A 15936-nucleotide genomic window follows, 5' to 3' on the forward strand; every position below is an offset into this window, starting at 1 on the left:
GTGAGGAAATGACTATCAGGAAAGGGAAGTGAGTATTTAACTTAAAAGGCCACCAGGGGGAAATTAAATTTATATACATACATCATCACTCTTCTTGCCTAACAGAAGTCCAAAATCAGAAAGGGTAAATTCCAAGGGAAATAAAAAGAGAGAGAAGGAAGAAGGAGGAAGAGAAAAGGAGAAGGGGAAGGAGAAGAGAAGAAAAGGAAGTCAGCAAGAAAAAACTAAAACTGTGTGGATAGAAAAGCATCTTGGAACAATCATTTTTTGTTAAATGATCTGAAAGTTAGAAAAGAAACCTATACAATGTGGAAATGTGTTATCTAAATAGCACAGCACTCAGAGGGTGTGCAGCTTTTCCCATGGGCATCTCGGCGAGGTTTGCGTTCCTTCAGGGGGGTGTAATCTACAGCAAACAAACAGCCAGATAACCGCCAGGGTCAAGCCAGGAGACCAATAGCAGCGCCAATCCGCTTCACTTCCAAGGAGGCTCGGCGAAAGATAAACAAGTGCCGTCCCTTTCCTTCTGCTAATTTAAGCTTAAAATTAATATCGAAAATCCCCAGGGTTGCTGAAAAAGGTTTTTGTTTTCAACAATTGATAGGCTTTAAATCTCATTCAGTCGCTGCTGTTGAATATGACTCATGAAAAAACTGCAGCCGCTTGCACTTCAGCGACTGGTGTAACAGCTCGCTTTGCATTAACTGCATCTGCTCCAGCTCTTGACACGCCCCCTCCCTTCGCTGTCTGGGTTTATCGGACGCGATTTAGGTCTCCCAAAGAGTCATGGTGGTTTGCAGCACTAAGCGGAACATCTTTTCGAGAAAATGGCGTGAAGCGTTCAAACCCCTCTGACGGACATTGCTTTAGGCAAGAATCTTTCTCAGGAGATTCTGACCTGTGCCCCTCTGCCCTGCTTTGAAAGCCCCTCCCCCTTCTGAAAAATCTCCCGTATTCTCAAATATTACAAACTGCCTCTCCCTTTGAGACCCCCTCGTCTTTGAATGAGCACGGAGACTTTACAGTTTTCCTTTCGCTGATGTTCTAGAACATGCCGTGTGTGCTAGTTGCACCGAAAAATGCACCAGGAAGTGCACTAGCATCTGTGAGAGCTCACTCTCGACTTCTTTTCATTTTTCCCAGCAACAAAGGATTTGCATCTGACCAGCAGCTTGGTTGTGATCCACACCATAAGAAGATGCTTTGGGATTAAAAGGCCAGGGCATAGAATGATGCTTTTTTTGCTTTGGATTATTTGCTTAGAAACTCTAGCCAAAGCCAGTGAGCCATAGATCAAAGCCGGGTTTCCTCGGTGATCTTAATGGCAGCTTCAGGTCTGAGTCAGCGACCTGGACCTTTCATTCATTCAAGCTGCCAGGAGAAGGGAAAGGGGAGGTCAGGTCCCTGTTGGGCTGAGACTCCATTCCCTGGCACCTGATACAACTAGCCTCGAGGCTGCAGGAGGCTGACAGAGCTTCTCTACCTCAGACAGTAAATGACTAGATGCCATCGGGGTACCCTTCTGGGAAGGAGGCTTTATCCCACAGTGGATGCTTTCTGTGCTCCCCGACTGCGTGTTAGGACAGGATCAAGGCCATCACCCGTCTGGTGCCAGAAGTGTTGGCTGCGGATGGCTCCCAGCCAAGCCTCTCCAGGAACTGTCCTTGGCGTGAGACTGCTTTCTCTCACTGACTGTGCAGTGCAGGGCCAGGCTGGGGGAAAGGTAAGTGAGGAGCTGGCCTCCTCAGCTGAATGTAAAACGTCAGATCCTGTCGTTTTACACAGTTCTATATAACAATACCATCACACTTCTATATAACAATACCATCAGTATGGATAAGTTTTTCTTTTTGCCAGAGACTTGGATATGTCTCCACATGAACACTGATCACACATTAATTTATAGGTTTTGATATCTTGTACATTGTGATTTTTCATGATTTTATATCTTTTTTAACAATGATGTGTAAATACATTCACTATTTTGACCACTGAAGATTTGGATGGGCCTAAATTTTGCCTCCAGGCAAATGTCTCACTCTTCCACTTTAACCTGGCACTGCTGGGTTGTTTCATCAGGGACAAAGGCCTGTCTACCTGGACTTAAAAAAGGCCAACCCTGAAGGGGCTCCTCCAGCAGCAGAGAGGCCCCTGGAGATCAGCAGAAACCTGCTGCACAGTCCAGCCCTGCTTCTCATCCCCTTTTCTTTCATCAGTGTTATTCCCAAAGATGCTTCTTCAGGTGAACCTCTGCCTGTTTCCCCTGGGTGGTATCAGGCAAGAGAAATGAATATGGATGCTCAGAGAGCCTGGGAAACTGTCCAAGGTCGCACAGTCCCTACGTGCTGAGAATAGGGATGTTCTCACCCAAAGTCTTCACACTATCCTATAGACTATGACCAGAAGAATGGGCACAGCCCAACAGGTCAAAGGTAAAGCCAAAGACCCCGCCATCCTCACACACCATCCTGATGCGCTGCCATAAGGTTCTGGGATTTCCGGGTTGTCGGCCTGAGATGGCTCCAGCCTTGTAAGCAGCAAAGCAAATCACTTTCCCAAAGACGTCCACATACCAATCTCTAGAATGGCGGGCGTGCTAACTGTCAGGGCAAGAGAAACTGCAGGTGTGGCTGCATTAATGGGAGGAGCACCTTTCTCTGTCCGCCAGGAACCACTTCAGGCCACTACAGGCACAGGCTCCTCACTAGGGAAGGAAGGAGATGGAAGTTAAGACAAGTTATGATGGCAGAAACCCATTGGAGTGATTGACCATGAGCCTCTCCCCACCCTACAAAAAAATGCACAGCCTTCTAAAACCTGGTGAGTTCAAAGAACAAACTCTACCCTAGAACTCCCAAAGGAAGACAGCTTGGTAACACCCTGCACCCTGCTTTCAGGCATATAAGACCCATTTCAGACTTCTAACCTAAGAGAGAGGAAAAAAAAAAACTTGTGCTGTTGGGAGCCAACCACTGTGCAGTAGGATACTAGTACAGACCCCCCCACCCCCAAGGGCAGGGCTTTTTACCCCGAAATCAGGGCTTCTCTCCACATCACTCTGACTTGATCCTTAGCTGGAGAAGAACCCTAATGTAACTTGACGAACTGGAGACAAGTTCAAGAAGACTTCTCAGTTGTACAACAATTAGACAATTTTTTAAAAAAGAACTTGGTTGTGTGGAAGATTGATCATCAGTACTGGTACAGATGGCCATGTTCTTCCGACAGATGGGAGTCTAGGATGGGCGGGACAGTTGCACGGAGGCAGCAGAATGATTGACAGAAAGGCAAGCACAATCCAGGAACTCTTTAGACAAGGACACTTTTTTTTTTTTACTGTTCTGATTTTCTCCCCAATTCTTCAGCAATACTGTCGTGTTTTTTTAAGATAATATTTTACAAGTATATTTCCTTTATTCTTCTGATTCTGTGGTATCTGTCTAGCCCTCAGAATATTGATTGTCCAGAACTATTTAGTGTGTGGTAGCGGAAGACAAAATGCTTATTATTTTCACATGGAATCAAGGGTTCTGTTTTTCTCTTGTTCCTTGCTGTCTTGGAAGAGAGTCCAGTTTCAGATTCTCTTGTAGTTGAGCAGTAGAAGACTGACCTAGGGTCATGCTGTTAACCATTTGTGTCTAAAGGACATTAATGCTTATCATACAAGAGCTGAATGTTGGAGAATTTTCTATATTAGTTATTATGAAAACGATAAAATTTCTTAAATAAGAGCCACAACAGGAAAATTTGGAGCATTAACTAAATATCTAAAATATAAACAAGAGAGTTGATTTCTGTTCAATAAAGTAAGGGGTTCTTCTGTGGAAGCAGGAGAAGAGAGAGGATAGTATGTTGTATCCATGAGATGAGAGAGGGAAAGAGAGGCGGTCATAGTTTTATAGTTAAATCGCTAGGACCTTAAGCAACCTTGAAATGATATTTTGCTCTTAGCATGTGTCAGCAGGGTGGCATTTACCGTGGAGTCATTTCAGACAGAGCCCTAGAATCCATCCGGAGAATCATCTCTTCCTCCCTAAGGGCTCCCTGTCTTCACTTGCCTTCTGCCTCTCCAGATAAGTTCACTTTACCAGATAACATCTTGTTTGTGCTGAGCCCCTGAAGGAGTGACACTCATCTATCTTCTCGGATTGCCTTCCTTGTTTGACTGATGCTAACTCACAATGCCCCAGGACAGACATATGATCCCAAGAAGATGAAGGTGTTATTACTCACACTTGGCGAATGGCATAATAGGGAATCCTTAGGGCTCAAGTAAGCCAGCCTGATTTGATCCTCTCCAAGTTTCTCCTCATCTTTCAAGGCAGTTGAGATGGTAGTTAAGGTGCATTTTACATGACAATTAAACAATATATTAATATAAATATAAAACTCAACACAGTAAGAGCAATAAAAAGTTCAGAGAGTTCTATGCCAACACAATACCCAAGTGCAGTCATATGGATCTTTATGACTGTCTTTGGCTTGGAAAGTAGAAAGTCTTGTGGTAGTCTTAGTAGATGGCAGACATCTGGTAGAAAGGAAATAAATGGAATTACAGTGTAGAGGCAGGTGTGCTGGTTCACTTGGGGTGCTATGGCAAGCAAAATCACAAACTTAAGACCATCGCGGGCAACTTGATAAGACATTGTGTAAAAAAGATGGCAAAAATGATGAAATGAAAATTTAATGTTTTCTCTATTTTTAATTAAAATATGCTTTTTAAATGCAGATGATTAGCTATGCCTGGGTATAGGATGGGTAGTTTATGAACAAACACGGCTTGCACGGAATACAGTGTTGGAGGCAGATAGATGGTCAGCTGGCCTCCTGTGATGGTCTCATGGTCGTATAACTTAATATAACGGAAGGAGAGATCACAGACTACAACAGGAAGCCAGAGACAGGAGTGGGGGACAGTTCCGATTTTTTTATAATAATAATCTGGTCTTGGAGGCTCTAACTTGAGTCTTGGGAGAACTACCTTAATCTCTTCAGAGGTGAAGGTTTAGGTGACACAATCACCTTTCACTAGGTCTCACATCTCAAGTTTTCACTGCTTTTTAGTGTCAGAACACTAGGGGATATGCCTTGAGCACACACTCCCCTTGGGTGTGGGATTACTCTATATAAAATTAAACTATAATTAAAATTAAAATTGATTTTGTATATATTATATGATAATATAATAGTTATATTATATATAATATAATGGGTTTATTATATTATATTTTAATTTTAATTATATATACATATACATACATACACACACATTGGTGAATGGATGTGGTAAATAAATCATACTCTCTGAGCTCTACCCCTCATTTCTAAAACAAAAGGACAGTAATCTGAAATGTTAAGAGGCGTATGCATTCCATAAGCAATGTCAATGACATACTAATCACCAGAAGACACCCTGTTGTTGGAGATGAATGCCCTGACGAGGCATTTTCAGAAACGGATGCATAGTGCATTTTATCTCACTGCCAGCAGCACTGGGTGTCCCTCTAGGAAACTGCATTCAGACAGAACAGCCCATTCTTTGCACTGCCTCCTTAAAGGCAAGTTCCTCAGCATCACAGGTTGACGGTTGTGCTAGGAATAATCATCTGAGCCCAGAAACAAGATTTAGCTGTAAAATATATGTAAGAATGTTTTTTCTTCAAAAAGGTTCTGGGGGCTGACCCTTAAAGAGTGCCCTGTCAGTGTGCACGGAGGATGACGTCGCATAGGTGTGAACAGGCTGAGCAGTCTGCTGTCAGGTTCCTTTGTGGTCCTTCTGGCTGGGGCTCCAGGATGGCTCCCTTACTAAGCACAACAGGGCATTTCCCACCTGCTCTGTGAGCACTCCTTGCTCAAACCACATTCCTGACAGCAGGTCAGTGTTGAATCAGCTGTTTCCCATCTGTAGGCTCGTTTGCATGTCAACAGTCTACCCTTAAGTATCAGCTTAAACACCAGAAGACAGAGGCTTCAAAAGCCTGGAGAATTTGCCCCGAGTCACACTGTTAAGAAGGCTGAAACCCCAGATTGTCTGATTCCAAAGGACAGGATGCTACTGGGGCCTCTCTGTTCTTATCCACGATTAGAGGCAGGTCAGACCGAGTACAAAGCGGGGTGCCTCATGTTGGTCTAAGTCAGAGAGAGTCTATTAAAATTATATTGATCTGAACCAAACTGTGCTCCTGTATTGTGCTGTCTCCTTAGAACATAACCATAGAGGATGGGCTAGAAACGGTTTTAAAACTGTACCTGACTATTTTTACAATGCAAGTCTCCAGCTGTCCCCTTTCAATTTGTTTTTGGTGCTGTTTGAAGGGGTAGGATATCTTGTCTAGCTCTCTCGGCCACTGGTGTAGGTTTTGCTACTCTTTTTCACCTTCCACTATTTGCCTTCTGCCAGGGCTCCTCCGCGACCCACTGCAGTTTGGTTCTCAGCGGTTGAGGGAATAGCAGAGGGCTTCGTTATTTTTTTTTTTTTCAAGTTAGTGTGGATAAGAGGGAACAGAGCAGGTTCCTCCCAGACGCTGATTTCTAGTCAACATGCTCCTTGGGTTCCCTGGATGAACATATTTCAGCCATCCTGTGCCTAAGGAGAAAAACACCACTCCTGGCTCAGGTCGCTATGGTAACGGATGCGCAGCAGGCAGCTGCTGTTTCATTTAACATCACTGGCTTTAAGAACTTGAGGGGAAAGTATACTTTCATATAAGAGAAAAAGGAAGGTGGGCAGTTTAATTATTGCATCTCAAGCTAATGCAAGGAAATAGGTCACTTGCACTGTTTGACCGTATCTCTCTGAGTTCTGTTTTAGGTCTGTATCAGAGCTCCATCATCAAAGGACAGGATCTTTCTCTCATCATGTGTGAAGTGCTCAGAGTGGGCAAGAGAGGAGAAGCAGGGGTTATGCCGGACCTTTAGCGGAGGATTTTTCACTTTCTAAAGCCATCTCAGCTTGAGCGTATACAGAATTGCTTTCTCTTCTCTCTCCCACAAAGGAGGTCTGAGAGATGGGTTGCTAGGCAACCTCACACCGAAGTCTGGGGCGCTTTGAAATTAACATAGCTGACCTCCCCATCATCTCTGCAGCTATGCTATTCAAAACCATTTTATGAGTCTGTAGGATTCAAGAAAGTAGATATAAAATGTAAATACAAAATAAAGAATAGGGGAAATAAATCCTTTTCAAGACAAGACCAAGATTCGCTCCGTGAGCTGGGCAGCAGTCTGGAAGGATAGGCGGAGGGGGGGAAACAGTGTTGGCTGTTGTAAATCAGAAACTCACCTTGTTTAGTAATATAGGAAGACAACACTTTCCTCAGTATTTTGGGAAATATTTATAACTGCCATGTAGACCATCACAGCAGAATCTGAAAATACTTAGGGTCCATGGAAAGATAACTCAGTTTCTTTTTTTTTTTTAAGATTTATTTATTTATTATGCATACAACATTCTGCCTCCATGTATGTCCACGTGCCAGGAGAGGGTGCCAGATCTCATTATAGATGGTTGTGAGCCACCATGTGGTTGCTGGGAATTGAACTCATGACCTCTGGAAGAGCAGCCAGTGCTCTTAACCTCTGAGCCATCTCTCCAGCCCAATAACTCAGTTTCTAATGATGCCATTGCTCTATATGTTTTAACAACAATGATCCACTCACGTTTTTCATCACCTGGTGGTTTGTTAAAAGCTTCAGAGTCTCCTCTCTCCTTTCTGTCACTACCTCATTAATGTGAGTGACACTGTTGGCGTGGGAAGAGATGGAATTCATTCTGCAGGGGGGAGGAGCCTTTTAGAAGGAAACAGCCATGGAGCTCTGTGGAGCACAGCAGAGGCTCATACCTACAAGGCATTCTTTCCTGTGACTTTTTCAATGCTCCATGCCACTAGGGTATAGTTAAGGGGACATTTTAAGATAGGCTGCATGGATCAATACTAAAATTCAAAGTTGGTGGTGCATGTGTGCTGGGCAGGGAGGACTGCAAACAAATGGACTTTAGAGAATTTGTGTTTGTTGTGGGTGCTGGGGTGAGGTAATTCCGAACCATTTTCATTGGATTAATGAGAAATGAATGAGCTAGGATTCAGGGTTTCAGTATGAAGACTCATGGAAATATTTCTGGTGGAAGCAAGAAGCTCTGTGGAATGAGTTGGAATTGGTGGGACTTTGTGATTCCTAAAATATACATGTACACATGAAAAGAAGTACACCTATGTGATCCATATATGTGTGTTTTCATGCATGTATCCATGTTTACTGACTGCAGAAAGAGCACAATTTTATACCCTGGGATCAAAGAACAGATTTTTGTATCCATATTTCAATTATTTTCCCTTTGTTTATTTGTTGTATAAGTGTGTTGGTACTAGGATTCTTTTATGTGTGTGGAAAATGGAGGATGATTTGTGGGTGTCAGGTCCCACCTTCCATTCTGTTGGTTCTAAGGATCAAACTCCTGTCATCAGATTTGGCTGAAAGTGATTTCAACCTCTGAGCTGTTTATCTCTTCTCCTACCTCAGGTTTGAATTTCAAATATCAACCCCCCCAACCCCCCAAAAGGGATTCATGTCTTTTCAGTCTTGCTTAAATGCCACAGAATAGAAATGCCTGGATTCCAAGGCCCTGGGCAGAGTAATCAGAAATTGAATCTAAGGGACCTCGTCATGCTGGAAAGTAAGGAAGCACACACAGTAGACAGAAGTTTCTGTCCCGTCTGGTCCCATGGTCTTTCAGTCCCAAAGAAACACACAGAGGTTTATATTAATTATAAACTGTTAGCCTACTAGCCCAGGCTTATTGTTAACTAGCTCTTACAAATTAAATTAATCCATCATTCTTGTCTATGTTTAGTCACGTGGCTTGGTACCTTTTCCCCAGTAAGGCATTCTCATCTCGCTTCCTCTGTGTCTGGCTTGTGACTGCATCTCTACTTTTCCTCATCCCAGAATTGTCCTAGTTGGTTGCCCCATCTATACTTCCTGCCTGGCTACTGGCATTTTATTAAAACAGTATGAGTAAGAAATCCTGACAGCGTACAAGAGCATTACCCCACAGCAACACACACACACACACACGGATGATGCAGGGTGTCACAAGGACACAGGAATTGGCTGAAGGGACTTCAGATGCCAAACCTAAAAAAGCTTACATACCAGAATTACTAAAGACATTAAAAAATGATGAAAAATCCCGAAAACCTGAAATTCCTTACCCTACATGCTAAATTAATAGATTTAAAATGGAGAAAATATCCTTTCATATAGTAAACTTCTGGTTGCTGAATGCTGTACATTGGAGGAGAAAGAGGTGATATCTTTTACGGCCATTGAGAGGAAATGGGATCAAACAAGACTAACAGCACAGGTAGAGGGAGTTTTGGAAGAAGAGTGGTAAGCCCATGTGATCCCCAAAGTGTCTCTTTATAGATTTATAGTTGTAAGGAGAAATAAAGCTATACATGCAGAACTCTGGGTAATCAAAGCTAATTCACCTGCCAGGCAAATGGACTTGTGTGTGTTTTTTAGATGTGATTTTTCTGAGGACATAACACTCATGTTCTGTGCTGGCTGTGATGTTTATGATCTCAAATGGAATTATCAGATAAACCCCAAATAAGTAGTATTACAGCATAAAAATCAGGTGCTGTGGGGGAGTGTAGTTACCAAGAAAATGCATGGCATAAAAGACAGAGAAAGTTTGAAACTTAAAGATTTATTTATTTTATGTCTATGAGTGCTCTATTGCATGTACACCTGTATGCAGGAAGAAGGCATCAGATCCAACTATAGATGGCTGTTAGCCACCATGTGGTTGCTGGGAATTGAACTCAGGACCTCTGAAAGAGCTGCCAGTGCTCTTAACAACTAAGCCATCTCTCCAGCCCCAAAGCTTAAAATTTAAACAAGGCTACAAGACAGCAGCTGACCAGAGAGTGGATCTTAATCCAGGGGGTGAAGCTGGGAGTGGGGAAAGACCCTATGGGATCAATTGGCAGTAGGAGGCTAGAAGGTATTGTATCCATTCTGAATTTCCTAATGTTGATAATGGCAACAGTTTGACTACACAGGCAACTATCTACTTATGGAAGAAATAATTAAGGGTAGAGGTGTGTATAACTCACATGCTACTCAACCCAATCTTGGGATGCTCTGAAAAAACAAGCCATGGTTATTTATATGTGATTGCGTAAATGCATATAAAAATTGTACTTATGCAAAGATAAAATATTAGATACTTCATTAAGTCTCTGGGTAAATATCTGTTTTGGTGTGGGAGCCTCTGCAGTCTTTTCATCTATGCAACTCCCTACAAATCTGAAATGATTTCCAAATGAATTGTTTATTTAGCAATTCATATCTGTCGGTGGAAAATTCATTTATACTGGAATACAAATGGATCCTTAACATTTTAAGAAACATATGAAGGACCGGACTGATAGCCTAGTGAGTATTTATAAAGAAGCCCAACAAGTTGAGTTCTGTCCCCCAGAATCCACATAAAGAAATCGAGGCATGATGATATCACTCTGAGACCCAGTGCTGGAGAAGAAAAGACAGGCTTATTTCTGGGGCTTGTTGGTCATATTAGCACACCTGGCAATTTCCAGGACAATGAGACACTCTGACTAAAACACACAAATAACAAAACATAAAACATGTGGATGGTCCCGAGGCATGAAAGCTAATGTTTTCCTCTGGCCTCTATGTGCCTGGATACACATATAGACATACACATGTGCACACATCCAACACCCATGTACATGCACACACACACACACACACACACACAAACACCACACACACATACACACAAACACACACACACACAGGAACAGAACCAGACAAATATATGATTAGTCAACACATCCAACAAAACACGTTTTGACGGCAGAGAAATGACACCAGGTTATAGGCCCATGTCTATCTTGTGTGGCACGTGTTCACTTATTTAAATTTGCACATATATATATGGATATGTGTGTGTGTAGACTTTTTTCTACTCGGTGATTCTTGCGTCACACTATCTTCTGCACTTTATCGTGTCCGTCCTGGCGAGCGTGAATAGCAATTTTCCATAAACACTGTTCTCGGGCAGGAGTTTTCTTTTATTGAATCGGCTGATTTCAATGGTCTCGCTGTAGTTTCTTGAAAAGAACACTTCTGCAGGTCAGCATTTTGGCTTCACCGTTTTTCCTGAGAGCAGCTAAGCTTAGGGAGCCTTCCAGTGACAGCTGAATTGGAGTGATGCTGCCGTCTACCGCCAAGCACCTGTCCTGCTGCAAGTGTTTTCTCAGGCGCTTACATCACTTCCCCCATTAAAAATACAACCAGGCTGCCTTGGGCGGAAACGGAAGTAGTAATTACCTTCTTAAAATATCCCTGTTTTCTTCAAAACAGCTTAAGATTGCCAAAAGAACTTGCTTGAAGGAAGATAAAAATAACCCACACTATCTGAAAGCAGGTTGGCTTAAAGACTGCCTTCCCTTCTAAGGGTCACCCCTAGGAAGGAGGCATTCAGAACCCCATTGCTCAGCTGTCTTCTTTTATGGGCTCAGATTGCTTTCATGGGCACCGCACCAGCTTTCCTGATGAGCACTGTAAGGCAGATTGCAAAGTGAAGCGTTTGCCTCAAAAACATCTGGCTCTAAAGAAAGGTAGGAAGAGCTAGGTGACACATATTTGCTCAGAACTATGATTTATCACGTCTAGTGCCACACCCCCTTGCCCCCATCTCAAATCTGTAAGGCCGACTTCTAACAGTCACAACTCGGAACTTGGAAATAAGTGGGAAAGTCCCTCAAGTCCAAGCCAAACAGGGGCCAAGATTCCATGTTTATGCAGTACAAGGGGCTGCCCTTTGGTCAAAGACTATTTACTATAAAATAGCTAAAGTCTATTAGCATGAGTGTTCCTCCAAACACCTCTGTACATGCCATCCCTTCTGAAGTGTCCTTTCTTCATTTCTTTACAAAAATTGTGCAACCCTGACTCGTTCTAAAGTTCCTGCACCCCACTGTTTTCCTACTTAAACTTTCCCAAAACTCTGGATTCTTCTCCCTTCAATATTGATTGGTTTTTCCACATAAATATTTCAATACCAAATACTTCTTTCTTAAAATTAATCAGGCAAGTCAAAACTTCTCTTAACCCTTTTCTTTCCACTGTCCTTTATCTAAATATTAGACTTCTAAATATCTGTCTATTCTGTCTCCTGATCCTTGCCTTCCATTCTCAGGGTGTCACTAAAAGCTCTGTGCCCCTTTGGGTGAGGGATTCTCCGTGTGATCCTTCAAGGGCTCCTCTGTCCTGTCAGACAGTGCCATTTCCTGGAAGTCTCTCTTCTATCTTCTCACTCTGGATCTCAGGCAAGCAAAGGAAATTAGAATATATTTTGTCGGAACAATTAGAAAAATTTGACTTAGGAAAGGAATGTCAGCTCTTTTTTTTCCAATTCATATTTGCTAAGAGCTTTGAACAGTAAAAAGGAACTTTGCAAAGGTTGCCTTCTAAAAATTACATTTAAAATGTCCCATTTTTTATTGTAAAATGTTTATTGTCGTTGGCTTTCATCATGGCAAAGAAATAATTATAACTCAGTTTAAATTATAATTATAAAACAAGAATATATATGGGATATATATATTCAGTCTTGTGTATGTATGTATAAGGGGATTGTTATATATGGGGCTGGTTTATTTTTTTAATTATAAATTTTTGAGAAATGGGTATATAATTTGAACAATTATATTTTTCAACTTTTACAATTTAAACAGTTAAATATTATTGGAAAATTTTACTGAGTGTTTGAATATATGTAATATCCACATAGCAACCCATCATTAGATAAACGTGAATATATTTAGTTATTTCTTTTGTTTTTAATGTGAATAGTGTCAGTTCAGCAACAACAAAAGAAAAATAAAAGCCCTGCTGCCCACGCCCCCTCCATCCCCAAGGCCCTGCTGCCCACGCCCCCTCCATCCCTGAGGCCCTGCTGCCCATGGCCCCTCCATCCCCGAAGCCCTGCTGCCCATGGCCCCTCCATCCCCGAGGCTCTGCTGCCCATGACCCCTCCATCCCCGAGGCCCTGCTGCCCACGCCCCCTCCATCCCCGAGGCCCTGCTGCCCACGTCCCCTCCATCCCCGAGGCTCTGCTGCCCACGCCCCCTCCATCCCCGAGGCCCTGCTGCCCACGCCCCCTCCATCCCCGAGGCCCTGCTGCCCACGCCCCCTCCATCCCTGAGGCCCTGCTGCCCACGTCCCCTCCATCCCCGAGGCCCTGCTGCCCACGTCCCCTCCATCCCCGAGGCTCTGCTGCCCACGTCCCCTCCATCCCCGAAGCCCTGCTGCCCACGTCCCCTCCATCCCCGAGGCTCTGCTGCCCATGCCCCCTCCATCCCCGAGGCCCTGCTGCCCACGCCCCCTCCATCCCTGAGGCCCTGCTGCCCACGCCCCCTCCATCCCTGAGTACTCCCGCTCTGCTTCTCTAAACTGGACAGGTGGTCCGGGGGAAAGACTCGCTGTGCGGCCTTATTTCTAGGGCAGTGCATAAGCACAGCCCTTGCCTTCCATGCATTATTTATAAAGAGCTCAGTCAGCACCAACAGTGCCACATGAGTCTCTGGAAATGACTCGTCTTCTTTGGTTGCTCTTCTCAGAATCTTGATTCCAATCTACTTGAACCCTAGTCTAAAGTTCAACCTCAATCCCTCCACCATTCCTGTAGGAAGCCCTCCCTTCTCAGACTTGCTCTGGGTTTTCTTGGCTTTGGGGAAAGAAAACTATTTCTACCCTGGGGTACCCCCACTTATCACACTAGACCTGTTAAAATCAAAGCATGCTAAACTTCCAAAGACTCCCCTTTCCCTGAGGGCATTTATTGAGAGCCAGGCTCCATGGAAGCTTCTTCTACCTGTGAGGCTTACGACTCTTCCCCATCCTGAAGGCAAGTACCAACTTCTATTCAAACTACTGCGGCTGTTGAAAGTGTAGTTTGGAGAGGTAGCTGCCTAATCTGAGCTTCAAGTTTCACATACTTGTGATTTAGAGATGTCATAAAAAAAAATCAACTCAGCGGGAAAAAAAAATTCTAAGGCGGTCAATACTGAAAAGTTTAGACAGGGCGGCAGGAGCCAGAGTGGTAGGACGGTTACATTGAAACCAGCCTGGCTCTGGCAAAGGCTTTTCTAAAGCGATAAGAAAAATAACGAAAGTAGTAGGGCCGTTCAAGGGACTGTGCCCCGAGCGCCCACCCTCAAAGATGCTCTTGCTCCAGCACGGCTGTACTCCTAAAGGTTCCGAATGTTCACAAACAGCACTACCGAGCTGGGGGCGGGGGCAAGTGTGCAAATACACAAGTCGGTGCGGGGATGTCTCACAGTCCACACACCCCCCTCCCCGCACATACGCACTCTCTGTTAAGGAAGGAATAAGCATCGTGTGGAAGCTGGAGGGGGCAGAGGAGCCAATGAGGAGTCTCACGACTGGGGAAGAATTCTCTTTCAGCAGCTGTTAATGCTCACAGTTCTATAAAGAGGGGTTGGGCAGTTTGGAGTCTCTAGAATGGGAATAACACATTTCCCAGAGTTGGGATGAGCAAGTGTTGTAAGACATGTAAAAGTGTTTTTATTAGATATGAAATAGTTCCTAAATGTCATTATCAGAGTTTTATGAAATGCTATAGTTGCAATTTTGGTGAAGAATGACTGGAATTTTATAGCACATAATTGGCAGTAACGGGACACTAAAATCACAGAGATGCGATTCCCAAAGTAATCTATTTTAAAGAAAACCAATTATTAAAATATTTTATTACAAGTGAAAATAAAACTGAAGACTATTATATTTTTAAAAAACTGAAAAAGATGTAGATGAGAGACTGAAGAGAACCCTGAGGACTGAGCTGGTTAAGAATTGGGCATTTTGACATAACAAAGCTGAGCCTGGCTATGGAAGAGAGCTACTAGTTAGGGCAGGGCCTGCAGCTGCGCTCGCTCCCCTTCTGTGCTTTCTGATTCCCTGGTGACCAAAAGCAATGCCCAGCCTTCTCAGCAGACCTGTGCCTCAGACCCATCAGATACAAAGACTGGGATACGTCAGACTCAGTCAGTTCTGGGGCTTTTGGGTAAGAACTGCCGGGCTACCTATTTAGACAGGCTTCAAAAACTGGCCATTTAATATTGCACCAGCTTTGAGAGTAGGAAGCACAAACACGACAAAGCGAGGCAAAGCATGCTTTCAAACTTTTCCAGGAAAGCTTTTTCTAAGAAATGCCATTTCCTCTAATATGTAACACAGCAGATTGTCCTGTGAGATTATCTTTATTCTACAAAACAACACATCTTTTGAGTTCTGAGAAAAATGTAAACCAGATATTGACAAAAATCTTTATTAAAATATACATTTAAAATCTTTTTTATAAATTACATGAGATTATATCATAAACTATAATAAAAATCAACAGATAACTACAGACTTTAAATAGGATTGTTGAAAATCTAATGCTCTTTAGAAAAGATATAACACCTAGACCTTAACAAAAATATCCTCTGGAGACAGGAGCTAGCCTTTATCACAGAACTCCCTCATCTGCGGCTAACGGAAGAGGAGAGCCGGCTCTCACCCAGCCTCTCCACCAGCAAACACCACAGAAGATGTTCATCCGTGGACAGCAGCAGCCTCTGCTGGAGAAGGGGGGGACAGGCTTCTGTGACCATGTCAGCTGGAGCTGTGTGACTTTCCCGCCCCCTCCTGCTCAACAGCTCAAAGGAAATAATCATTTTCAAGGTCTTAAAGATGCACGGGCCTTATCAAGTATATCCTTTCTGATTTTGGGGTAAGCTGGATGCGCTTCAAGAACCTGGGAAAGAAAGCCAAAATAACTTGTAATGAACGGTTGAGAATGAGGAACCACGACTGTTACTATAAACGGGCATT

At 43.4% G+C, this 15936-nt stretch overlaps 1 protein-coding gene across 1 annotated transcript in view; it reads right to left on the bottom strand.

Annotated features, from left to right (window-relative positions):
• Positions 1–15374: 15374 nt before the first annotated feature.
• Ttc21b (tetratricopeptide repeat domain 21B) overlaps positions 15375–15936 on the bottom strand; it is a 60564-nt gene continuing 60002 nt past the window's right edge. Inside the window, exon 29 of the mRNA XM_041631498.1 lies at positions 15375–15859. Within this exon, the coding sequence (XP_041487432.1) occupies positions 15782–15859 (78 nt within the window). The 3' untranslated portion in view covers positions 15375–15781. The remainder of the gene's footprint in view (positions 15860–15936) is intronic.

This window comes from Microtus oregoni, unplaced genomic scaffold, assembly GCF_018167655.1.
Source record: "Microtus oregoni isolate MIOR12 unplaced genomic scaffold, Mior012 000037F_ref0000500, whole genome shotgun sequence".
In the NCBI taxonomy this organism is placed as follows: Eukaryota; Metazoa; Chordata; class Mammalia; order Rodentia; family Cricetidae; genus Microtus; species Microtus oregoni.